This window comes from Anopheles moucheti, chromosome 2, assembly GCF_943734755.1.
Source record: "Anopheles moucheti chromosome 2, idAnoMoucSN_F20_07, whole genome shotgun sequence".
Classification (NCBI taxonomy): Eukaryota; Metazoa; Arthropoda; class Insecta; order Diptera; family Culicidae; genus Anopheles; species Anopheles moucheti.
This window is the reverse complement of record NC_069140.1, coordinates 42,101,318-42,128,428: the sequence shown is the minus strand read 5'-3', so window position 1 is coordinate 42,128,428 and position 27,111 is coordinate 42,101,318. Positions and strand designations below refer to the sequence as shown.

Here is a 27,111-nt window from a genome sequence, read left to right as displayed (position 1 = left end):
TACGATTTGAAGAAACTATTTTAACAGAAAACGACTATTTTTAAGTTTGTAGGAAAACAACATAGCATGCGCTTAGTTTTACTTAGTACAAGCCCACGGTGGGTTGTAAAAATTTTACATGATAGTGGGTTCAAAGTACAGTTCATAGAACTCGTCATAGGTTTGACTTCACAACAAATAAAATAATTACCTTCTTACAACATAAATTTAGATCTTAAAGTTTCTGTTACATCTCAAATAGAATCTATAAATTAAACACTACTTATAGGCTGAAGTAATGAATGTAATATTTTATATTTAAAATAAGTGCTATACTTACTGATGTTTCTAGAAGTATCAAATAGCATTCGGATAGGTAAGACAAAACATAAAAAAATAAACCAATTCGCACTCTTCGTTGGACAGTCACAGTCATTTATTTCATCGCTTTGTTTTTCTTTTCCTTCAATTTATTAGCTCTATTCATCCATTTCAGTTTGGTTCGTCTTAATCTCGCTAGCAAATAGTAATAGAATGTTTATGTACAACAGGCGTTCAAACGGTAACGTTCGTACAGCTATTTTTTTGTGGGATTTTTTTTCCACCGCCACAATGTTTCTGATACGCGCACGATTAATTATTCTAACAGCTACGCAAAGCGCCAGCAAAAATGATGTTTGCTTTCAACTTCCACCCTGTCACTAGCGCACGTTTTCACCACCCTTCACACACGGTGATTGTTTTAAACCGATAAGCTGAGCCTCACATTTACATGTTTGGTGGAAAAAAGGGTTTAAAATGAGAAAGAAAGAAATGCGAAAGGGATGATATTAGACACGAAGGATTTTTGATCGAAGCATTTCACAATACTCCGCGATGAACCGATGATCATTTAACTACAGAAATTTTCTTTTCGGTATGATAAAACGTTGCTTGGAGCGCTATCCACATCGATAGTAACGATAAAAACAGAACCATAATGAAAAGTTGAAACACGTCCAATACGCTGCAAGGAATGCGCTGCTGCAATTCAACTGCTCTGTCACATGCGTAACAACCGTCAGGGTTGCCGGGTTTCGATGTTTCACTAAATCTGCCCTTTTCCTATAGCGACTTACGTTAAATTATCCTAGTCAGGTACATTCCATCCATAACAGCCAGGTGTTCGGTACGTTGGCATACCAACCACCGGACGTACGCACTAGACCGGCTGCCTGTCTGTCTGTGAGCTACTGCAAAAACGAAACAGACACGTTCAGTGAATCCCGGTCGATGGTGCAGGCTAGCGCCGATCGATGCCTACCATTAATCAGTCATCCCAGCAGTGATGCCTAGCGATGGAATCGATCGATCATCGCTTGCTGCTGTCCATTGATGTACTCCTCCGAGGGAATTGAAGTTTGCACGATGCCGTTTGAATCGCAGGACGTTTTCCAACCATTCGATTGTACCGGTTTGTGGTCGTTCCGCTCCGATGGCCTCTGGCCGCCAGCATCGTACGACGCGTGGAAACATTTCCTGTTGGGTGGTAACGGTACGAAAATGGTGAGTCTTTGAGTTGTCCGGACCTTAACTGAATGATTTATTTTTCCAATACATTGAAGCAAAATTCCGACAACGAAAAATACTTGAAAGTGATACTTGACGACGCATGTTTGTAGCGTCTGTCCAATGTTGGTATTTAAAAGTATTGACAACTTTGTGTCTGTTACAGGAAATATGGAATAAGTGATGAATTGTATGGAAGATATAGTGCACAATGATGTATTCCGGTTGCTACAGGGAATACAGAGAATTTTATAGATCACAGTGATTAAGTTTTTATTAAAGCTCCCTGGATTAAAGCTTGCTTGGATACGTTTAGAATGACAAACGCTTTCTGAATTTTAAAATTGAATAGGCCTTAAATTATTAGCAATTTGAAGTTAAAATTTGTGCTTTAACAAACCTAAAAATATATTTCAAAATTTAATTCAAAGAAAGAGTTTTTCGGTTAAATGAAACCTTTTATTATTTATTTATTCCATGATGACGGCTTTCGCCGTATTATTAAATGAAACCTTTTATTGTTATTTAATGTTTTGCTGTTTAAAATTTTTGCAGCAGCAAAAATCTAAATCAATCTTTCTGTTCTCTCGTAATCGTATGTATCAAAACGTTTATCTTCGACATTTTAAATAGCCGAATAGATAAAATAATGATTTGTTAACTTATTTAATGAACAAGTTTCACGTAATTTTAAGAGCCATTAACAGTAATCATCTGAAGAAAAAGCCATAAAATTGGAGATCGAAAATTAATAAACCTAGCGTAAAGTAGTTAAATCATTGCCTTTGAATCTGGTATATAAATAATTTTGTTTTGAATGCCTTTTAGCAAATCTATTCAAGGATGATATGATTAGTTTATTTAAAAATCTAATTAAAATGTAAAACTTAACACCGTATCATGCAGCAATTTTGCTGCTGACGGAACTTTGAATCCACTGATGTATAGCGTATTGCATACAACCGGGCGTAGTTGCAAAAAATGATAAATGATTTTTTTTGTTCATAAACCAAACACGTTCTGTTCCAAAGCCAAACGTAAAATTTGAACAAAACATGCCCGCCCCCTGCTTGGCACTTACCTCCACAGCACTATCGCCAGAATGATTAGCAGCAACCCAAAGCACCCGATCACAATGCCGGCTAAAATGACGAGCTCCTGATCGACGTACGGATTGTGCCTGAGTGGTGGCGGTTGATACTGCTCACAATTCGCACGCAGCGTTATCTGCACAATGGGATAGAGTAAACCAACCCCCAATCCAAAACATTGTTAAACAACCATCAGCTTTATGTCGGCGAACAAAAGCCCCACGACCACCTACCTTTATCGGTTCACAATAGGTGCCAAGGACCACCTTTTTTGGATTCACCGTGCTTACGGTCGCCGCACGGACCTTCACCTCGTACGCACTGTTCGTCGTCAGATTGTGTATAACCATCTGCCAATGGTAAGAAGGGATTTATTACTAACCACATACACACACACACACACGAAGAAGAAAAAAATGAAAACAAGAAAAAATGCGCACAAACGCACGCTACCTACCGACGTTTCGACGATGGACGCGTTGGCCGAGATGCGTCTCTCGTGCGTATCTTCGTATTCGAGATTGCGGTAGTTAACGATGTAGAAATCGATCGACGAGTGGTAGACGCGTGGTATTCGCCAGCTAAAGAACAGCGAGTCGAGCGAATGGCAGGTCAGGTTCACCACCTTCGGCGGGCTCGGCCCACCAACGTCGGTCCGCAGCGATACCTCCGACGGTTCACCATCGTACTTAAGCGTAAACGCTGTCACAATGATCCGATAATCCGTGTAGGGCTCTGGATGGGGGATGGGACAACAAAACACAAATGGCGTTGAACAAAACTGTGCCAAAAAAAACACCAAACGCCCCGACCGCCCGGGCCGGGGTTTCTTCTCATTACTAACTCAGGTTTGTCAGCGTGTAGTAAAAGACGGAGTTTTGGGCCGCGTCATTCTTCAGGATTGGCAAATGGAGCAGCGTTTGGTTCTGGTAGACGTAATACACCCGATAGCCGTGAATGACACCATTCCGTTTTTCCGGCTCCAGCCAGCTGATACGGATCGTCGTTGACGTTATTTCCAGCACGCTCAGGTTTCGCGGTTTGGTCGGCACTGGGCAAGAAAGTGACAAAGAACGATGAAACTAGGGACTGAAACGCTTGCAAACTTTAACGTTGAAATACTGGTGAGACGAAGAAAAAAACAACGATCAATTAAGAACTTCATCCACTCCGCTTAATGGAGCGCTCGATGAGAAGTTTCTGTTTCGTGGTTTGGTTCGTGTTTTAACGAATTTGTTTGCGGAATAAGTTTAAACTTTCAAACTTTCCGTCGCGATTGAGTTCTATGGATAGAGCATAAACATGCTCCATTCAGCTGCATTTCGGTTCGATACGGGTGAGATTTAAACGAGCATTAAATTTGAATTAATCATTAGTAGCTAACTGTCTTAAAGGTCACCTTTTTTCACAAACATGGCTAGTTCCCAAGATGGCATTAAGCATATGGCGGTAGTAGTTGTTTGAAGTGTACACTTTGCGCGTGGTATTATTCACCGATCAAAGTTACACTCTAGTTGTATAACTCAATCATGAAAGTTTGCTGATCAGCCATTGCTTCCAATGGGGGCTATCGCGTTATTTTATTCGTACGGAACAAAACAGAGCAATATTAATCGAGTTATGATCCTGTCCAGTCTTCCCAGTAACGTTGAAATGCGTTTATTAAAGTGTTTTAAAAACATTCCAAAACTTAGAGAATTAAAGAAAATTTTAAAAACATACACAACACAGATGTTGTGCAAAGTTGCAATTATCTAAAACTCGCTTTTCGATGAAGCTCACATTAGTCTTTTGAAGCAAAGCTGTCCAACTGTCTCCCATTGTCCACTAATTGCATACTTTTAGGCGTTGCGAGTGGGAAACGAGAAACAAATTCACCACAAAAACTACCTACTACTACAAATGTTCGTTTAATTAAAAACGTATTTTAGCTTCCATTATCGAACTGAAGCAATGCGACGAGATCGTTATTCGTCTAATAAAAAAGATTATTTTTAAATATTCAATTCGTTGCAAATCATAATCATCTCACTAAAATTAAAACCTATATAAACCTTGTTGCTTTTTCCTTTTTTCGACATTACAATCTCAAGAGATCTTGCTCTAACGGGTTGGTTTTTTGAGGATTTTGAGGAATTTATTTTAGGTCCTCTCGTATGAGGCTCGTTACAGCTACCACCACTAAACCACCGGGTCTTCTCAATTTCCTTCCAACTTCCTTCCAATTTGATCCAGTCACTTAAAAATCGTCGTAGTCATACTGCTTCTACACCATCACAATCCCTCCCTCCTGCTACTTACCACCTTCGTCGGTCATCACCAGCACGGTCGTCGGTGGGCCTAATCCTTCGGGATTAAACACCTGTATCGACACCAGATACTGTGTATACGTTTCCAGATTGTGTATCTCGTGGCTCTGTAATGGGCCATGGCAGGGAAGACGGGGCGTGGAAGGAAGAGAGAAAACAAATGTTTGATTTGAGCAAAATTGAAAACGATCATGATGGACGGCACCGAGAAGAGGAAAAACCACTTCGAAAGAAACTTTACGCTGCCCCGCAGAAGGGTCCCTAGCTTCAGCCCTCAACAGGACCGGAGCCTTTAAATGTGCTTTACGCTCGCGTCAAGGTTGGCAAACGACAAACAAAATATCATTACCCAGAAGCAAAAACACACCGAAACAGAAGTACAACACGAAAACGACGATGTCGCGGCCAGTGGGAAGTTCCACGGGGGAGAGAGCCCACTTCGCTTCTGATCGTTTCACCGTACAGTGTGTGCTTGGCCATGTTTCATCGTCTTTATCGTGGTCGTACATTGATAGCAACAAATGGAGGGTGAAGTTTGACGCTCGGCGCTATTTCGGAAGCGATCCTTGGGCGACGCGAACACACCGCCACGCCAAGATAATGGTGAAAACGGTGGAAAACGGTGTGGCGAGTTTATGAATAATGTGAAATTATGTAGATTTATCGTACTCGCTCGCACATCGCTCCGGTTCCTGCATCCATCGCGCTCATTTATTTATTTCTGTCGGTATTGCTTCATGAGCGCACATCTTGCCAAATGCCATACATGCTACAGAGGCGATGCTGGGAGCCGTGGTGAATAAACATGAACGGAAACCGGGCATATTATTATGATTGTTTTCTTTTTTCTTCTCATTTGTGTGTGTGTTACGTTTCCTCTTCCGCGCAAAAAAACTGTAAATCAAGATGAACATATATTTTATGAAAAATTAAAATTCTTAAGTGAGCCAAAACTGCATAATAATAAGGCTCGGAGGTTCGGACAGCAAACGCTGGAACGCTGAACATGCTCATGGCTTGCTTTATACTTGTATAAGATACGCATTAATCAAGGTAAAACATCATCATGACAAGCGCTTTCCTGGTGAAGTAGCTTGCTAATGTTTTATTGTAAAAAAAAGATTTTATAGACACGGTTTTATAAACGATAGATCCGAGTTTCGAACGGAGCCTTTTCTGATAACAAGCGGTGTGAGGCATTGCAGTAGCAAAAGATGTAATAAAAGCTATTTGTTTTCCATATTTTTTAAATATTCATTTAAATTTGTTTTGTTTCAAAAATCTTATCTACATAGCTTTAATATGTATCTAAAAACTGACAAACGATGGTGCAAACTTCAAATGGAATCAATTTTGTTCGACGGCAAACGTCAAACTTCTTCTTACACACATTCACTTAGACCACATTCAGGCTTACTCAAGGAATACAATCGATGCGATAGTGATAATGTTAGATGGGTCGGAAAATGACAGCTCTGGGTTTTTTTCTGACCCTGCAAACTTCATTCCACACCATGAAGCATCTTCGAGAAATGGAAGAATTCTTCAACCCTCGACATTATCGAGCATTTTCCGGCAACAGTGAACAAAAGCTTGACAGGTGATCCAATGCAGAAGGTGAGCGAGAAGTATAAAGTGTGCGAGACAAAGAGAGAAACAGGGACAGAGCAAACAGGAGAATAAAAAGGAAAAGCAAAATAAAGACACACGAAATTATGCATCGGCTCACGTTAGCAAAATCAATCATGATACGCTTCGATCGTCGGCACGTGGGTAGTTTGCAGCGATGGAACCGAAACCGAAATCACTTACCTCGACGGTGCTGTCGCGAATGTAAATCTCCTTCACGTCCTCGGCGTGCCGGTCCCGCGTACGGTACGTTATGCGGTAGCCAAGAAACTCGCCCAAAATCGTGTCCGGCGGTGGCGGCTTCCACGAGATGTACACCGAGGTGGCGGATGTGTTGTGCGCTATCGTCGTTACGGGTTTACCGGTTGGGGCTGGGGTAGCGTGCGGTGGTGGTTGATTTATGTCATTCATTTTTTGTCACGTTGATTTCCATCGATGGCAAGTACGGCGGGTACGGGATGGAACGATAAGTAAACGATAAACGTCATATAGTATCGCAAATGCAATGCATCGTTAGTCTGCATGAGGTAATGTTGCCGACTTGAGCGTAATGTAGATAATGATGATTTATTTTACTGCGAAAATTAATATCTGTTAAGTATGCATAATGGGGAAACGCTTCTGAATCGGAATATTTACAAAGGAAACGCAATAGAAACTAAGCCAATATCGGATCATGGAACGCTTGTTTCCTTTCCGCAAGGTAGCTCACCGAACAGAGAACTAGTCATTAAAATGGTTGATTATCCCACAAATGTGCCAAAACTAAATTTAATTGATTAAATGCAATGTAACAGTTATTTAAAACCCCTGTTATTTGCAGTTTTAGTCTAAAAACATGGTATTTTTGTGATTTTTAAAAGAATTTGAATAATGAATATTCTCCGATGTGGATACAACAAATATATTATTAATATACACATTATTGAATATACACCAAAAGTCGTAACTTTTTTAATTTCCTTAAAGCTTCTAACACAGTTTACAGTACCCCCTGGCCAGTTGTCAAGAGTTCAAATCGAATTCAAAACATTATCAAGTTTTAGGAAGATAAAAATTCGATTTATTACTTAACGTAAAGAATTGCAAGCAAAATGGCGATCATATCAAGATCAAATGCCGTTTTGAGAAGGAAAATATTTCAGAGTTTGGTCGATAAATCAATCACATTTTATTTATTATTACGAGAATGTCGGTACGAAAAGAGTTAAACGGTCTGTATCGGTAAACGCCAACATGAATCTAGAGTGAATAATGAAGCAAGAAAACCAAAGGTTGTATAATGGAAACAAATAGAAAAGTAGAATATAAGTCGTTAAAAGAATTGAATTATGATGCAAGTCCGTTGGATGATAAATTTTCGAGAAATTTGCATTTCAAATTGTTCTATCAGTCATTGCCTAGTCATTGACAAGCCTGTAAAGTCGTCATTAAATTGCACAATTCAACATTTTACAAGACATTTCCCAACCTTTAAGCATCGACGAAGTACAATACTTTTTTTTATAAATAGGCTACAGGTCTATTTTCCGTTAAAAATAAAAATTAACGTAATATTAACCACTAACCAGAAGACGACGGTTTTTATCCATGATGTTAAAGTAAGAGTCAATTGTTTTTGTCATTTTCTGGCATTAATTAGAAGTGTGTTTTAATTAAATTTTTGACATGCTCATGGAGACGCATGGTACTTGGTACAAAAACAGTGTGAAAGTATGAAAAATTCCGAATCCGATGTCCAAACTCCAAATAATCAGTGTTTCATTTAAGAACACTTAAAATCAATCAATTATTTAAAATAATCTTGCATTCATGTAAATTCAAGTCTCTTGGAAATTATAAACAAAACTTTGTTTCTTCAACTCACAATTGCACCATATGCTGTAATGCCAAAGCACGGCAGTAAAAGGTTTCACTGGGACAGCAGCATTTTGAAGGTTGCAGGCAAAGAAGCATTATTTAATGCATACTTAAACTGAGCAATGTTTTTGCGCCTTTCAACATTCTCGTGGTGCATAAACATTAGCCAACCCCCCGAAGCGTTGGTAGCACGATCATAATTACTGTCTGCGAAACGTCTTCCGAAATCTTCCCAAAGGTACGTGAACTTTTCCGTGCCAGTGTGAAATGTTATGTGTTTACGCTACTAACTACAAACCCGGGGGGCCCAACCTTTTATCGCCGCGGTACAAATCAACGAACGTCAAAACAAATACAAGAGGTTAAACGGTACGCAAATCCCTTTCAAACATTCTCGCCCGGCCGAGACGAAACCCCTTTTTTGGCGAAGCAAATGCTTGAACACTGCGCCACCCAGCGACGAAAGGCGAATCGTTTTAATTTATGCAAATTTATGCCATAATTGTAATTAAATGGCGCCACACGCAAGCGCAAGACGGTGGGAAGCGGATCGCTCCCTCGGAAAACACCTTCCAGGTGTGGGATCGACCCATTTGCCAATCACACTTACCGTTTCCGGAATTGTTATTAACTTTCTTTCGGGCGATGGTAGCAACACGTAAAACACGCGCTCGTAAAAGATTGTTTTAAAAAGCAGTTGGCTCAGCTGCTGCAAACACCGGGCGCAAGTGGAAAGTCTGCGTGGTTTTGGTCGTTTTTCTAATACGGGTTTACCTTTCAGCAGACAGATAGACAGGTTGCACGAAAGTCCTTCGCAATGGTGGAAGTTGAGGGTAACGCGTGCAGAAACAAACATTCTTTGCATTTCTTTACGTCGCCAAAGAATGTTTCTCGTTTGCCGCGCATTAGTGCCGAGTGAAGCACATCAAATGCTAATTTCATGCAACTGAAAGTTGCGAAGAAACGATCGGCAAATAACCAGAGTTTTGCGGGAAACGTTTCCCCTGTGGTTGTTTTTCAATACTGTTCTAGGAGCAGTACGGGTATAATTCGTGCAAAAACCCGGATGCGCAAATGGCACTCAAAAGTTTCCCATTAAAAACAACATGACATAAACATCGTTCAAACGTGTCGTTTTTGGTAAACGGCGGTTTGGTCGTTTAGTTTTCTACGAATATCAGATCCGTCTTGGTGTACATTTGCGCACACTTTGCAATGTTTGTACGGAAGGAATTTGTTTATTTAGACCAAAGAGTTCATGGAATGAAGTGCAAAAATAATTATTCATATGCTTGCATTAAGAGTACTCGAATTTGATTTACGCGCTGTATTAAACAAAATCGAAAGAGATTTGAAACATTTAACTGAAAGGAAGATGCTTTTCTAGTAGTTAGTACTTTATCTTAGTACTACATATTAATTTATGTCATCTATTCTTCTGATTACCCCATCCAAGGAGACAGGGGGATGAAACTTTATCCGAGTGAAAATCCTTGTTTATATATTCGTTAAACAGCTACAAGGCAGGCACGAAAATGTTCTATATTTCATTCACGAAATCTGTCAGAAAAATGAGAGTATTAAATTTATATAACTACGATGCTTGTTTGCCGAAGGCAATTAAAGTTCCCACAACAACCCCACTGGTGATGAAATTGTGCCGCGTTACACTAATAATAATCAAAACACACTATGAAACATAAGACAAAATAACAAATAAGACACCAAATATAACGAAAATACATCTTAGGTAAAAAGGTGTATCTGCATTTGCTCTGATTCCCTCTGTTAAAGACGTCAATAAAATTGACGTCAAAAAATGTTCCAAAGAGTTTTTGTACTTGGTTAGCGTTTTTGTTGTATGAGATTTGTTATTATGTTAGATTCTTGTCTAGCACCCAACTGCAGTATTAGACAATTGGCAGACGACGGCGTCATTTCAGTCGCTAGCAGGGACGCCGTCGAAATACAACAGGCTTTACAAACCACTCTGGACAATCTTGCCGAGTGGTCCGATAACCTTGGTATCAAGTTTTCGACAACGAAAACTGAAATGGTAGTCTTTTCTCCTTTTAGCGACACCGAAAAAAATAGGGAGAAAAGACTATATGAACCAAACATTGATGTCTTTTTATATGGGGAAAAGATATCAATCACCGACAATTTTCGATACCTTGGTGTTTGGTTCAACTCCAGGCTCAACTGGAGCGTGCACATCACCCAGCTGATAAAAAAATGCTCGAAAAGAATCAACTTTCTAAGGACAGTCACAGGATTTTGGTGGGGCGCACATCCATCAGATGTCCTGCGACTGTATAAGACTACGGTACTCTCCGTATTGGAATATGGAAGCATATGCTTCCATTGGGCATCCAATACGCAGTTCCTTAAATTGGAGAGATTACAGTATCGTAGTCTTAGACTCGCACTAGGGAGCATGAAATCTACGCACAACATGTCCCTAGAAGTGATGACCGGAGTGATGCCGCTGAGATTACGTTTTGAAATGCTGTCGCTTCGCCTTCTAGTTCGTTCTTCAGTATCAAATCCCTTGATCATAGAAAATTTTGAAGCGCTTATAGAGACAGGTTCTAAGAGCAAAATTATTAATATCTATAATGATTTTGTTACTCTACAAGTCAATCCTAGCGCCCCACAAGCAGTAAACCGTGCTGCCCTTCCTGAGTGCTACAGTTCCATTGTTAGTACGGACTCCTCGTTGCGTGAGGAGATCAAGATCATTCCGCATGATCTTCGCCCGAGGGTTGTGCCGGGCATTTTTGTGAACAAGTACGGCCATATTGACAAAATGAACCAGTATTACACTGATGGGTCATCCTCTGAGGAGGGCACTGGCTTCGGCGTTTTTAGCGAGACCACCGAAGCATTCTTCAAATTGAGGCAGCCATGTTCCGTGTTCACGGCTGAGCTTGCCGCAATTTTTTACGCACTATTGTTAATAGCAGCGAGTCCCCCGAATCAGTACTTCATATTTACAGATAGCCTTAGTGCTATTGAAGCACTGAAAACTCCGAGGGCTGTTAAGAGCCAAGTCCATCTTGTAGTTAAAATTGTTGAGTTGCTCGGCTCAATGTTTAACAAGGCGTTTAGAATATCGCTAATTTGGGTCCCTTCTCATTCCGGAATACCTGGTAACGAGAAAGCTGACTCACTGGCCAAAACAGGCGCCACAGAAGGCGTTTTTTACGACAGGCCTATCTCAACCCAAGAATTCCTCCGTTCGCCACAGCAACTTTTCCTGTCAAGATGGCAGAGCATGTGGGAAGCGGACGAATTAGGGCGTTTCCTTTTCTCGATCTCTCCGCAAGTGTCCCTGCGGCCTTGGTTTGGTGGGCTCCCTGTAGATCGTGCTTTCATTCGAATGATGTCCCGACTCATGTCGAATCATTTCGCTTTGGATGGACATCTACAGCGTATTAATCTGGCAACGTCAAAGGTATGTGGCTGCGGTGTAGGATTTCACGATGTGGACCACCTTCTGTGGTCCTGCGTGGAGTTTGAAACCGCCAGACCTTCCTTGTTGGATGCGGCCGGGATAATCGGAAGGCTCCCGGGTACTCCAATACGCGACATTTTGGGGTGTAGGGACCTCAAGTTTATGAGGCTCATTTACTGCTTTGCGCGAGATAACGGACTTATCCTTTGATTCCTGTCCTTAATTTCCATTGTTCCCATATCCCTTCGTAGTCCATCTTTTGTGTTTTGTTGTCTTTGTGGATAATTGTTTTATGTAGTGCCACTTTAAGCCGATGAGGAAACAGTCACCTCCAAGGACAACGCCAAAACCACTGAAAGGGAGGCAGACTTATTGGTGTATACTTGTAGTCCGTCTCTAACCCATCTGCTGTCTTGTTTTGTTCTAGTTCCGTTAAGGGTCGGCCAAAGTCGAACAGCGCCAAGTTGTTCCAGTGAAGAGTGGCGCAATCGCCCATCAGCCACACCACGTACAATAGATGCAACACATAAACCACTATGCATCACAACAACTAAAACAATAGCCCCAGATCAATACCATCACACAAAACAATAGGACAACAGACGTATCACATACAACAACGATAGACAAACAACATCGAAATACACCAACTACCATCACAACCGAGCATGCCCGGGATAAGGTAAATCGCAAGGAGGAAATGCCTTGTGACAAAAATTTGTTATTTTCATTCAACACAAGCGGTGTTGAAAATACGGCATTGCCGTCATAATGGAATTTAAATAAATAAATAAATTTGTTATTATGTTATAGAAATAGTTTTGGGGGTACACTTGTTTTCAACAAAATACTCTGAAAGCACTGTGACACACTACTAAGAAACGAAAATTCGCCGATTGAAAGATATGCTTGATGTAAAAGGATACTTACCTTCCCGTAGCGTAACGAAGTAGTACGACTCCTTTGAGGGCGCACTGTGCCCCAGCTCATTGACGGCGATGATACGAAAGCTGTACACGGTGAACGGCAGCAGATCCGTCACCTGATACGAGGCCAAATTTGACTTGGTATAGATCGGTGGTACCTGATTCCAGTCTCCATTTTCGCCGACCCTGCCGAACAAACCGGATGTAATGTGCAAAACAAAATTCCCCATTAGTGTGTGTTAATGCACTAGGTAACACCGTCCAAACATCAACCCAACCATGATTTTATTGTTTTCAAAAATTACACTATCACTTTTAAAATCGAGATTTCATTCCGGTACGTGCTTCGTACGGGGTGCGAACGAAAACAGACCTACCGGTCCGTCCATTTCATTTGCAAAAGTAAAGCGGACATACGCACCCTTCGGTTTCGGGTCTACAGCGCCACCATTTGCCAGTGCTGTGTCAATATTTACCTTGTTTCGATGATGAAATTCGTTACCGGTGCGTTCCGTGCGTCCTGCGAGTGGGCCCAGGATAAATCGACGGAACGTGACGTGAAGCTTACGACCAGCGGTCTACCTGGCGGATCCGGCACATCTGCATGCAGGAACGAAGGAGAAAGAAATATAGAGAGCGATGGAGAGAGAGCGAAGTACAGAGGTTGCGTGAAAAAATAAATCCAAAACCAATTTCGAAATCTGTTATGTGAAGAAATGGGAGATGAAACTGTACCAACCTTGCACTAGCAGATCCGCAATCGCTTCCGGACTGTGGCGGTCGTTGAACAAACAGGTGTACTCCGCCGTATCGGCCGAGCTGGTCGGACTGATGTGTAAGCTGAAGTTGTCCGGCAGAAGTGTAATCTACAGAAACAATTACATAGTAATGAAAGCATCTCCGAGTCGAAAATAGTTTGATTTGATTTTTGTTTTAATGAAACAGCAAGCACACAGCGGTATTTTGAAATGAGTTTTGCAGGAAGTACAGTTTTGCTCAAATACACCGCTGACTGCCATAACTTCCGGATGATTATTTTGTTGCAAAATTCCTAGCTTGTGTTTGCGAATGATGCATTTAATTAGTTTTAAGCAAACAATGTTGCCTGTACTATTCAAACATCCCTTTATATACACAGTAGCATCAGTAGCACTTTGCAACTATGTACTTCGTCTATAGAACGCGGTAAATACAAATCACACAATATTTGCACGCTTGCTACGATTTGATTTGTACTCCCCTGTTGCTATTGTAATTCCCCAAAATGGAAACAGCCGTGGAGCAATCATTTTCGCTCTATTGGACTATTCAAATAAAAGCGTAGCACCCAAAAACAAAAATCCCGCAACAAAAAAGGGCACATCACCAACACGACCCAACAAAACTGACATCGGAACTTACCCTCGGATTGTTTACTAGAGGCAACCCATTAACGTACTCCGCCACGGTTTGTGTGGTTTTCCAAATGAGCGTATCGATTAGTGAGTGCTCGTTCACTCCTGGACAGCTGATGGTAACGTTTCGTCCGGCCACAGCCACGTATTTAACGACCGGGATGTTTTCAATATCTATCAATGAAAAGGTACAAAAAAAACGGATTGTCAATAAAGGGTGTCTTTTGTTGTGAAAACATAACCGCAACGGTCCCAAATAATAAAGGAAATAAATAATTTTACGACCCCACGTAATGCCTGGTTACCTCTGGAGAACAAAAATAAATACACAACTCCAACCCTTTTTCTACGCAACGGTTGTAACATTTACCCCTTCCCGCCTAGTGAGTACAATTGGTTTCTCCCTCCGTAAATATCCTACTACTTCCTATCCCTCCGTTGTCTGACCACGTGGCTAGAAAAATTAAAAATTATGAATATGCTAATCATAATTCAAATGTCTCATAAATTAAAACCACATGCAAGAACCCACGGTACCCACGGTGCTGAAAAAGAATTGAGGTGAAAAAAACGAACCCTCCCGACACTCACACATACAAGCGGCGTGTTGGAAAATTAATTAAAAATTATACGATTCGATGGCAAAATAGAATAAGCGTACGAGCGTACAAGCAACACACGGCCGGACGCGGTCCGGCAACCATCATGTGAACAACAGGCAAGCCCATAACTTTTTATTGCCCCTGCCCTTGGTGTTTAGCGTATGGAATCGTTCAGCTCTAGGATCACGGGTTGTGTTGTGTATGTGTGTGTGTGTGCATGAAGAGGGTAGTGAAATTTTGCTCCATTATGCGACCGACAAAATGGCACCATTTGCCCGACATAAATCAACGTCAACCCGTACACAGACGCCACCGGTATGGTACGATAGGCGAATATGTGTGCATGTGCCATACGCGAACCAAGTGTCATGCCATCCGACCGGTCCGGTTCGTGCACTATTGCCGGAAATCACGATTCAGCGTCGCGCGCGTACTAACACACAGGCGCGACCGGGTCACCGGCTTGCTCTACGACCGTGCTTTGCTGCACGGAAACACACGCGCCAAACGGCAACACGGGCGAGCGAGGACGAAAACGGTACTAGCGGTAGCTGGCCACATAAATCAAACAAAACACACATACAGTGACCGATCGAAAAATGGAAGACAAGCAATGAAAATCCTAAAGTAAAGCAACAGAAAAAAACGGACAAACTCTCTCAAATTTACGTTTGCTGGCAAATGCAAAAGGCAAATGTGAAAATGTTGCCTCATGCCGCAGTCCTGGCCAGGCACATGAAAGTAAAAGGTAAACGCGCAAAAAGATAAAAGACTTTTGTAGCTTCAAAGGTGAGGCGGTGATTTTTCCAACCGAGTCGCACCATTGTAGCGCTGTATGCAATTCCGCGCTTTCAAGGACGTTAACGGAACAAACGGATCGCCTACTTACGGACCGAGCATTTTAAAGCGGAAAACCACACCCCTGGCAAGGGATAGTGACGTGTCCGGCAAACATTAGCATATGACGCGATATGCACGTTTTGCACAATAGTCTGTGAAATGTACGCCCTTGCAAACGCGTTCCAGTTTTGTGACAGCTGCCAGCGCTATCAAATCGTTCGCGGCACTGTCTTTTGTCAACGGTGCACTGAAGCCGATCGATCGAAAACGAAGAAAAACAAAGATTATTTTGCTAGTAATTTTGCATGATACTACTTATGCGCTGATTTTCAACATCAAAAATTAACAAGCAAATTACAAAAAATAAAAGCAAAGATATACTGATCCCATAAGATATTTATTTAACATCTGTGCAATAAGTTTATGATATGTGCTGAATAGAACCACTTCTTCGGTAACACAACAATTGAGGGAAAATTGTCTTTAGTTCAGATGGTGCGCTCATGGTGCAACGGTCTTACGATCGTCAACCACATCAACTTGAGCCGTTACTATCGCGTTAACCACAATGCCCAATCACCAATCACCTGTCCGTGTGAAGTGACAGATTGGGTCGTTCGGTATTGTTCTACTGACATGATCAACCATTAGAACGGCTAAGTGGTTTTCGTCACCTCTGAACAAACTTCATCTCTCATATGACATTGTGACTGCGGCTAAGTCTGCTGCGACAGACATTTTGAGGAATAAAGGTTCTTCAGACTGTAGATTGTCTATCTCAATACCAACTTTGTTGTAGTTCCCCAGTGATACCATATACCAAAAACTTTCCTCAGCGTATAAGAATCTTTAAATTTACGTGTAGAACATGATCATCAAATTTTCCATTTCCGAGTCGTGGATACTATTTTTTATTGCTAGGTGCACAGAGTAGACGGGGTGACCATCTGCTCGGTGATAATAAAGGGATTTGAGAGTTTTAAATCCACAATCGCCACAATAAAACACCTTCATAATACACGTCATTACCATCATGTAATGTAAAAAAAATCATTGGGTCATAATTTTCTAAGTTATAAGCCTTTTAAAACGGTTTAAAATGTATCACAATTAAACACAATTTGCAAAATCACATCATTTTTAACTTGAGATGAATAACGAACTACAAGACGATTTTGCGTGTGCGGTAGCCGTGTCTTGACAGACAGTCACGTTGTTAGTTACTTTCTGTTATGCTATGTTATGTTAAGGTGGATAGTTTTGTTAAAATAAGGATACAGTTAAAGATGTTTTAGAAAACTCATCGTATCTAAATGTGAACTGCACCAATAAAAAACCCCGTGCAATATACAACTGTGGCTCAAATAAGTAATAGCAAAACTATTGTTTACAATCAAATCTAACAAACGCATTGAATAAAGGAAGATTAAAATTAAATTTCAATTGAAAGACACTGGCTTCGTGATAGTGCGGAATCAGACAATAGACGCTTTGTACAACCGGATGATAAAACAAACGAACAAAGCAGAAGAACATCCGAGCAGAATACGGATATTAACAAAACAAAAGGAGAGATCAAATGGTTTCATAAATGCCCGTCATATTGCTAAACAAAAGGTTTGGAAAAAAGTGTAATTAATCGCACTGTGGCCTCGTCAGGTTGAGGTTGTGTGATTGTTATTTCAGGCTCAACATAAAAAAACGAAGTATTTTTTATTCACTGCCCACAGCTGTTCGTATAACTACAATTTCCGTGCGTTGTACTCGATTAAATGTTACAAAAGCTTCCATAAGGTATACCCTGCATCATACACTTTTTTTTCTCCCCGAATGGAGGTCACCGTCTGGCTTCCGCGTCATTCCGTTTTGGCCGGAAACAATAGTACCCTTACCATTAGACCGGTATCAATCTCTCCGGATTGACGTTTCATTTGGAGGAAAGGTGCATGAAGCGTAGATAAATTTAGCTTAACAAATGTGTATAAGAACGACATTTCGCAACGCTTTCCGCAATCAGCACACCATCGGGACCGCTTCGCCTCGTATCACCCTTACAAAAGAACCGGTTCGCTTTCAATGTCATTGCTGCCGTTTCGAGCGAACGGACCGCAAAGCCCGCAGAAGCAGTTGGGCGAATTTGAATTGCTAATAGTTTTGCGAGAAAAGTTCCCCGTTCCAATGCTATTCTTTTGCTCACGCGGTGGCGGCAAAAAAACACGAAAAAAAAGGCTGCAGTTTCATGCTGACAGTGGCGAAAAAACAATGAACATGTTCCGGGTTGGATAGCACCCTTTGTTAAGGAGATCCACTTGCTGGGTGTTTTTGTTCTACGCTATGTGTCGATAGGTTTGTGGGCCCTTTCTTGTTCGGGGATTTCTTCAAAATTTGATGATGTGCGAGAAACAACCGAAACGAATCCAAATCAACTGGAGGGCGGTTCCACAAACTCTATCCGATAAAACTTTCACCGATACATGGGCTCAACGAATCTGAATGCGGATGCCGTGGCACACTATGCGGGTAGCAAGCGAAGGACAGGAAAGGATTCTATGATCCCATGACCGAATAAACAAAACAAGAACAAAAAAACAACTCTCTGTCAAATTCTATCACGCCCTTACATAATGCGGCTCAAAAGAGGGGAAAAGAAAACGAAATCTTATCCCTTGCGATAAAGGAAGATAAAAAGCTTGGCTCACAATAGAAAAAGCACGCCAAACACCCAATATCCAGCTGGGCAACAGCCAGCCAGCCTTGGCCAGCTTCGGTGATTGTTTGTGGTTGAATCAGCTCTTTTCACATCCAAGCAATCGTGCTACCGGAAAGAAGCAATTTATTTCTCTTAGCTCATAATCTCTTCAATAAAATGGGCGAAAGTGGAACACACCGCTTTGTTTTATCGTCTCGTGTCCCGTTGCCGATTGCTGCGGCAAAGGTTAAGGGAGGTATCGGTGTCCCGGGGTCCCGGGGATACGGCGGTTCTTCACTTCCAGCAATCATAGCCAATCGATGCTGGGCATCCAATTTCTCATTCCTGCTGCTGCCTTTACGAAGATAAATGCTTCCTGTGATAGCGTTTTTCGAACAAAAACGCATGACCTAAAATAAAATAGTACAACAGCAAGTTATCTGAACCGGGGGACAATATCTTCAGGCCACTGCGGGTATCGCAGGGACAGGAAGAGATGAAATAAGCATGATCCCAGTTTAGAGCAGGAAAACACGTAACACTTTGGACCGTGTGGAACATTGTCAATTTTTTTAAGGATAATCGTGATCGTTTATCATATTTTATTTGGACACCAAAATCCAAACAATTCAATAACACAAAGGTAATTTGTTAGTAAACAGATCGATTGAGGAATCTGAATAAAACAGTCAACTTTACAATTCCTAAATCAAATGTTGCAGTTATACTTATCCTGTAAAACACTGTCTTTGACTTTCGATTCGGAAAAGGTACTAAACATTGCATCGATGATCTGCTGTAACATTTGCAGGGATAATCCATATCAACTGTTATTTATTCACAAAAAAGTGCGTATCCCTTTCAGCATGCGTCATTTATAAGTAAATCCTTTTTTCTTCGTTTAAAACCTTAACATATTTAAGAAATATATATAAGTCAGTTTCAACTCAAGCAACCAATTTTTTATGTTTATGGGAACGAATCGATAACGTTCGATGGATAATTGTATATACACAAGTATATAACATATTAAAATACAGCATGGAAATCAATGAAGGAATATAAACGAAATTAACATAAACAAATTCATACGCAACCATCAAGCCATTTCTTGGCGCGACCTGGTGCTCCGATTGGTCGCGCCGACTGTCTTTTCACGACAGGACCGAGGCTAAATCCCATCCGGACAAATCCCCCGTAGCATGGACTAACTTTCCGGCTACGTGGTAAAAATAAGTCGATACGAACCTTGGCCGTTCTTACAAAATTTAAAAAAAAATAAGTCATTTCTACCTAACATCGGGCTTAAGATTTAATAAACAGACAAAAAGAATATCGTTAGTACCGTAACGAAATTCTACTATTTCATTGTACTACCTTTGCCAGTTTTGTTTCATCCAGCCTAATACAAAAAAGCGGTTAACCTTGAAGGACGTGAAGCTAAAGATTAATGAGGCTAAAATCAAAATGACATCACCAAACATTATCAGTAGCCCTGCTAGAAGCGATGCACGGATAGATGATTACATCTTTGAAGTCATCTAAAGTTACAAACCATTATGGATCAAAAGCCAGCACGGCCAGTACGTAAATGATGCGATGCGCCTTAGGGCGCTAGGTGCCATTCGGTTATTCCACAGTCGGAAAGCATTTCTTCACCCCCAACACTTGTCTCTTACACTCTATTTCTCTTTCTTGTTGGCGTAACCGACCTGCTGGGTCATGCCTGCCAGATCTGGCTTACTAGACTTATTTTACCACGTAGCCGGATTGTCAGTCCTTGCTACGGGGTACCTGTCCGGGTGAGATTTTGTCCAAGTCCTATCGAATAACAATAATAAATTCCGAGTCAACGGTTATAGCATCAGGTGTTGTCTAGTGGCTGACTGTAGACGATTTAAACAACTTTTTCAGTCCTACTCTTTTAAACAGCGTTTAGGTTACAGCCAAAATATTAAGACTGACAAAATGTTTATGAGTTATTTATGTGTTTTTAACCGATATGCTAAATTTGCTGTAAGGTAATAAATGTATCATTTTTTCATTAAATATCATATAACAAAATCTAGCTTTCTCGCTCACTTTTCTATCATTTAGCTAATTCCCAACATTAAAAAAAAAGAAAATTGTATTTTTGAAGATGAACAAGTTAATCAGTTCGTAGCATTTCAATAACTTCATACCGTTACGCATCCATAAATCATTCCAGCGATTTAGCATTTGTTCCACAAGGACGCCTGGACAAACAGCTGAGTTTTATGTGACACAAACAGAGCATACAATCGATTCGAAACACAATAGTCTAGCAACATTCCAAAATTTTCCTTTTATAACTCACGTTCCTGCATGATGTCCTTCTCCGCCATCGCTACTTCATGCAACTGTAACCATGTCGGGCTGCGACAATATCTTCCCCCACTGTGCTATGTATAACGAGTCAATCTACCCGGGGACGGAAAGGTATTTCAAAGATCGGTGGCATTCGCTTCCTAATGATGAGAATATCCGTTCCGAATATAATCCATCTGATGTTAGGTGTGTACAAAATGGTGCACAACAATACGCCGGGCCGGGCAAAAGAAAGAGTATTACGATAACGATCCATCGTTTCCGTTTCACACGTCGCCAACGTCGCCGACGACGCGTTTCCAAATTGCCATTCCTGTCCCCCTTTCGGGAAACCGTTATGTTCCAACTGCCGTGGAACGTATTCAATCGGACCTCAACGTTTCTCCTTCGAGCGCTTTTATGTGCGACCTGGTCGTAAATCGATAATACTTCACATTTTCTTTCCGACTGGCACTGTGCCAGAGTGTCAGCGGTATGGTGAGCGAAAGCTCTGAAAAGCACCAGGCAGATGAACCAGGCGGTAGAACTTTTTCGTTCGCAAAGACATGCATGTAGACCGGTCGGTGCTACTTCCTCTTCTCGTGCAGTGAATGGTAGCGCGAGGGTGGGATTACATTATTTTTCCTTTTTCGTTACGCAGAACAAGCGCTTTAACATGGCCTTGGAACGCACAAAATGTAAGGAACACCCGATTGGCCCGGATTGAAACCGGTTCGTCGAACGAACGTAAGCCGCTTGCCGCACAATCTGCCATTATTTTGCCCGAACACATCCGAATAAACGTTCATCCGGCGATGATGGATCCGTGCTCGGCGGATGAAAAATTTCAGTTGAAAAGTGATTAAGTGTTTACCGTTTGATGCATGAGATTTCCTCAACAGAAGCAAAGCATTTACAATTGCCACGATTAAGAAAGAATGCACGAAGCAACAGAGCTGATAAAGCATACCATGGCAGAGATTCAAACCATCTTTTGGGAGGTTGTGCTTTACATTACCCAAGTCTATGTTCGTGGAAGTATTGTGCCTTTCATCGCAATAATCCTTTAAAAGGGTTTTTTTGTTGGGTATATTAATATGGTGGGAAATATTTTAAACAAGCGGCAAAAGTGTACTTAGCGACGATGATGAAGGGAATATTAAGAAAAGTGAGATTAAAAGTCATAATGTTTCGGGAGATATGCCATAAAAATATCAAGGCATGTGAAAGGTTATCTACAAAAGGAAACGCACATTAATAAAACACTGAATAAATTGTACATCCATGAAGAAAAGAATTGACAAAAAAGCACAAAAGTATACACAATAATGTGAAGTACGGCCCCTCTCGACTAGACGAAGTATATCGGATTAAGTGCCGCATCCACTTAAAAGTTCAAACGTTTCTGAAGTAAACAACCATTGAGACAAATTTTACACCTATTTTTTTTAAAATAAAATTGATGTGTTGATGTACATCCAGAGAGGAATCGCTAGATCCTGGAACAATTACCTCTAGAAATGTTCAACTCTCGCCTAATTAGTGAAACTCATGCCCTTATCTTGCGGAGAAACCGTCCACACTAAATAGCCACTGCTGGAAAACAGCTTATTTTCTGAAAGGCTTTCGCTACTACACAATGTCTCGGCTCGAAAAAGTACCAAGGGAAGGAGAATTAACCATAAGCTAGTTTAGGCATTCCCGCACACCTGACTGCAGTCGGGATAAAGCAGTACCCGGAGCGTGTAATGAGCTCGCAAGACTCAAGCACCACCACCTGCATTGTACATGTCGTAAAGAATGGAAGAATATTCCCCCAGATATCTGAGATTGAACAGATGGAAAATGCCTACAATGGGGAAGTTTTGCACCAACCTTTAAAGAGTGAGGATAATTAGGCGCTATTATCTGGGGCGGTGGATGCACACAAATCCTACATTTTACGACATCTTAAATAGATAAGGTTCACGGGTGCACCATTGTTATTGGAGACTGAGCAAGATCTTACCGTGTGCCATGGGGTAGTCCCAAAACATATTCAAATGGACAGATCGTCTAGAATCCAACTGAAGAATGTTTGAAAAAATATATAACAGGTGGGCTGATAATTGTTTGGCCTAACACATTTATCGCGCTAGAAGATTTTTATCCATATCATATTTCGTTTGTACCAACCTTCAAACGAATTCTGTCCAAATTTGACAGCACTCGGGCCACAACCTAATGAGCTAGAGCATTTTGTGTGACGCAACTTTTGTGCTTTGAGTAATCATGGAAAAGAAGGAATTTCGCGTGATGATAAAATATTAGTTTTTGAAGGGGAAACATATAGTTAAAGCCAAAAATTGGCTTGATGAAGAGTCTTTGGACACTGCTCTACCAAAATCAACCATCAGATATTGGTATGCTAAATTTAAAAGTGGTAAAATGAGCACTGAAGGTGGTGAACACAGTGGACGCCCAAAAGAGGTGGTTACTGACGAAAACATTAAAAAAAATCACAAAATTATTAAGAACACCCATAATGTGAAGCTGATCGAGAAAGCTGACACCCTAAAGATGTCTAAGGAACGTGTTGGACATATCGTTCACGAGTATTTGGATATGCAATAGCTCTGTGCAAAATGGCTGCCGCGCGAGCTCACATTTGACGAAAAACAACAACGATTTGATGATTCGGAGCAGTGTTTGGAACTGTTTAAGCAAAATAAATCCGAGTTTTTGCGTCAGTATGTTACTGTGGATGAGTCTTGGCTTCTCCACTTCACTCCAAAGTCCAATAGACAGTCATTCGAGTGGACTGGACGCGATGAACTTGCTCCAAAGCGGGGGAAAACGCAACAATCAGCTGGCAAGGTTATGGCGTCAATTTTTTTGGGATTTGCGAGGAATAATCTTAATAATCTATCTTGAGAAAGGAAAAACCATTAACAGCGACTATTACATCAAATTTTTGGAGCGATTGAAGGACGAAATCGCCAAAAAACGACCGCATTTGAAGAAAAAAAAGTTTTGTTTCGTCAAGAAAACGCACCGTGCCACAAACCAGTGAAAACAATGGCAAAATTTCATGAATTAGGCTACGAATTGCTTCGCCACCCACCGTATTTCATAGATCTGGCTTTCGGTGACTAATTCCTATTCTTAGATCCCAAAAAGATGTCCTCTGAGAAGAAATTTTCGTCGGATAAAGAGGTGTTCGCCGAAACTGGGGCCTTTTTTGAGGCAAAGGACAAATACTACTACAAAAAGGGTATCGAAAAATTTAAAGACCGCTATAATTGGTGTATCGCCCTTGAAGGGACGTATGTTGAATACAAAAAAATAATTTGGCCAAAAAAAAGTGTTTTACTGTCATAGGCCAAACAATTATCAGCCCACCTGTTAAGGAACGGGATTATTCCCGTATTCCCCACTAAAAAAAACTAGCAGCCATATTGGTTTGATACGGACTGTACAACGGTTGAGGTGTCATCTTTTCTCCTTTATACTGCTCCATCACCCTTTATACTGCTTATGTGCAACAAGAAAAACTGTTGCTACCACACTCTACTAAACAAGTTCTTCTATTAATTTTGCTAAACGTTTGTTGCAAAACTATGTCCATATATATAGAGCAATGATTACACGTACCATCGCTTAATACTCGAATGCAATCGCTTAATGCGTCATTCGTATAGAAATGCGTCAAACTTTACCATTCGGTTATCCTCATCAATTTCATTAACCGCGGGGAAATTACTTCTTTGGATGAAACGATCTCTTGCCGCATACTTTCGATAAACTTTCGGCCACTCACACACACACACATACAAACACAAATCCCCAACAGCGGCACAACCGGGCGTACAAATCGAAACCAGCTGTCAAAATAATTTTCATCTCCTTACCAACCATAAAAAAAAAATCGAGCGGGCAACACAGACCAATGCGAACTTCACGCCCAGTGGGGAACTTCAACCAGCGGTGTCATGCACAGTTTCACCCCGTCGCCAGGCTGCTGGCTAAACTTTTCTTATCGTGTACCACACCGCAGGCCACCGGCTGTCATGTACTTTGCCTGAGTGCTGAGTAACAACAGGGATTTCGTCTCGGTTTACTAGCACCGTTTGGAAAGTTTCATGACCGGTGGCAGCCTACCAGCGTAACCGAGCTCGTCCATGTGCTGCGTAAAGCTGATTTCCACATGGATTAGGTTCGCTATGACTAACATTTCTAAAAACCCCCCACGCCATTCCCCATATCCGCTGGGAGCTCTTTCATCGATTTAACTCAGATAGTATAGCTTTAACGTTGGCTGTTTGAAAAGGGTTTCCCACTATTCCCTTAGTTTCAGGGCGGAAAGAGAGATGTTTGCAAAACGCTGCTGATTTTAACCAAAGGAATACGAAAGAGCGATTTGCTTCTGTTCGTGTAACTGTGTGCACAAAGTATGCTTAGATTTGTTTCATTAATGTTTTTGCTTCGCTTTTCGGGTTCGATCAATGCATAAGAATGTGTAAATATAATAGAGTTCTTATAGTTTATAGTAAACATAGAGTACTAGAGTATAAATGTGAGTTTAGAACTATAAGTTGTGAGATGCTTAATTTGAAGCTGCAAAAGATGACATTCACATGACAAAGCACCCAAATACCCTTGAATTTTCCTTATCTACACTATCCAAAAATTATTCATTAATCATCGCAGTTTATTAGACAAATTTTTAATGAAGAATTTACCAAATTAAATTTAACAGAACAGAAGATTATTGTGGTGGAAAAGTTGCATTCCGTTGCTTTTTTGAACGGAACGGAATCATGTTCTTTCCTTAAAGGAACTGAGAGAGCAAAAATTTAAATAATCATATAGCAGATATCAAATACCGATCTTATAGCATATATAACACCAACCTACGCCCGCTAACAATGTTCGGTTGCGATGCTGATGTGGTTCGTTTACACAGAATCTACACTTTTCGCCTACAGAACACAATCGTGACACACGGACAACCCTTACCCATGACAGAGGACGACAACTAGGTTCTCTGAAAAAGTGTATAAATTTTCCATAAAATCATAGAACAAACTTGAAACCAATCTTGCTACTTTGAGCGTTACCTGCATTACGTTATGGTATAGCTCTGAGCAAGGGTAACAGAAGTAAATGTGAAAGTTTACGTAGCAAATGCTTTGTTGTATTCATTTCATATTTTTTATTATTGAAAAAACGACCGGACCGTATATGTTTGAAGCAAAATTTGATAATATTTTCTTTTGATGATTTGTAAACATTTTGCATGTAGGTTTAATTCGTAAAAAATATCAATTTCCCTCGGCTCACGTGGAGACGCATGGTACATGGTACATGGAGGCGCCTGGTTGTTTACAAAAAAAAACTGACTACAGTCTTGCCACGAGTTGCGCGAATAATGCGCGCCACTAGAATTTCGCTAGAATTTTTGCGTAACTCGAATTTATAGCTAGTATTCAGGGTTGATTTCTTCTTTTAACGTTGGGAAGCACATGAGTAACTGATATTTTAACGTTTATTTCGACTATTAAAGTAATTTGTTGCCAAAATTAATGTTTATAATGTTATCATGTAACGTATTTTTGTAAAAATTTAAAATTTGATACTCTAAACATTAATTCCACATACAAAATTATACGAACTGTCAAAATTTTGAGATTTGCGTAACTCTAAAAAATTGCGGTACTTAAAAAAATGGGGTTGAATGAAAATTATTTTTGAAAACAATTTTGCTCTCTACCACAGAGCTACTCCATGAATTATAACTCATATATAGCAACAGAAAATAATTCTAAGCAAACAAAGATTACTGTAATCAATTATTTGCATCAAATGTGTTGCTTTAATTCATTAACGTACCACCCGGAGATACAAAGAAGATTACACAGATAGCCGGCAACGCCGAACTAATGCATAAAAGAAATAAGCTAACAGAAATCCTAATGCGACAACCATCCCTTGAAGCATAAAATTTCTCTTCGTTTTCATCCACGCTCACGCACACACTCACCGAATATCCGCGTTGCACTGCCGTAGAATGAAGCAAAAATTAATCCAAAGACAATAAATCCCAGGTTGGTATTAACGAGATTAGTCATCGTGCAGTCTCCGTATACGGGCTCGTTAGCACACAGCCGAGGGAATGGATTCGTTCACAGTGGCTCGTTGTGGGTGCCACCAATGGGCCACGAGCATTCGTTTTCCGGAACCGGTTTCAGCGCAAGGGTTTCGCGCGCGTTCACATTTAATCCTCCCGAATGGGCTTGCGATTCACTCTGATCACACACCGATCACACACCTACACACGCTAAGCTTCCCTCCTTTGAGCGAAAATTTTACACACATACACACACAATATACTTTCCCAAGCACACACTCACACGCACATGCACCCAGAGACGCGCACATGGAGGAGTATCACGTATGCACGATCGCAAATGTAGCACA

At 40.9% G+C, this 27,111-nt stretch overlaps 1 protein-coding gene across 1 annotated transcript; it reads right to left on the bottom strand.

The window, feature by feature from the left end:
- Positions 1-405: 405 nt before the first annotated feature.
- Positions 406-27,013, bottom strand: LOC128310793 (protein sidekick-2-like). The gene is made up of 13 exons (XM_053047512.1): positions 26,675-27,013; positions 14,201-14,367; positions 13,539-13,665; positions 13,276-13,399; positions 12,804-12,985; positions 6,740-6,927; positions 4,920-5,034; positions 3,463-3,669; positions 3,076-3,353; positions 2,852-2,968; positions 2,609-2,754; positions 1,283-1,497; positions 406-1,211 (listed from the first exon to the last, which is right to left on the bottom strand). Exons 1-12 carry the CDS (start codon positions 26,760-26,762, stop codon positions 1,311-1,313), a joined length of 1,926 nt encoding a protein of 641 aa, XP_052903472.1. The 5' UTR covers positions 26,763-27,013; the 3' UTR covers positions 406-1,211; positions 1,283-1,310.
- Positions 27,014-27,111: the final 98 nt, after the last annotated feature.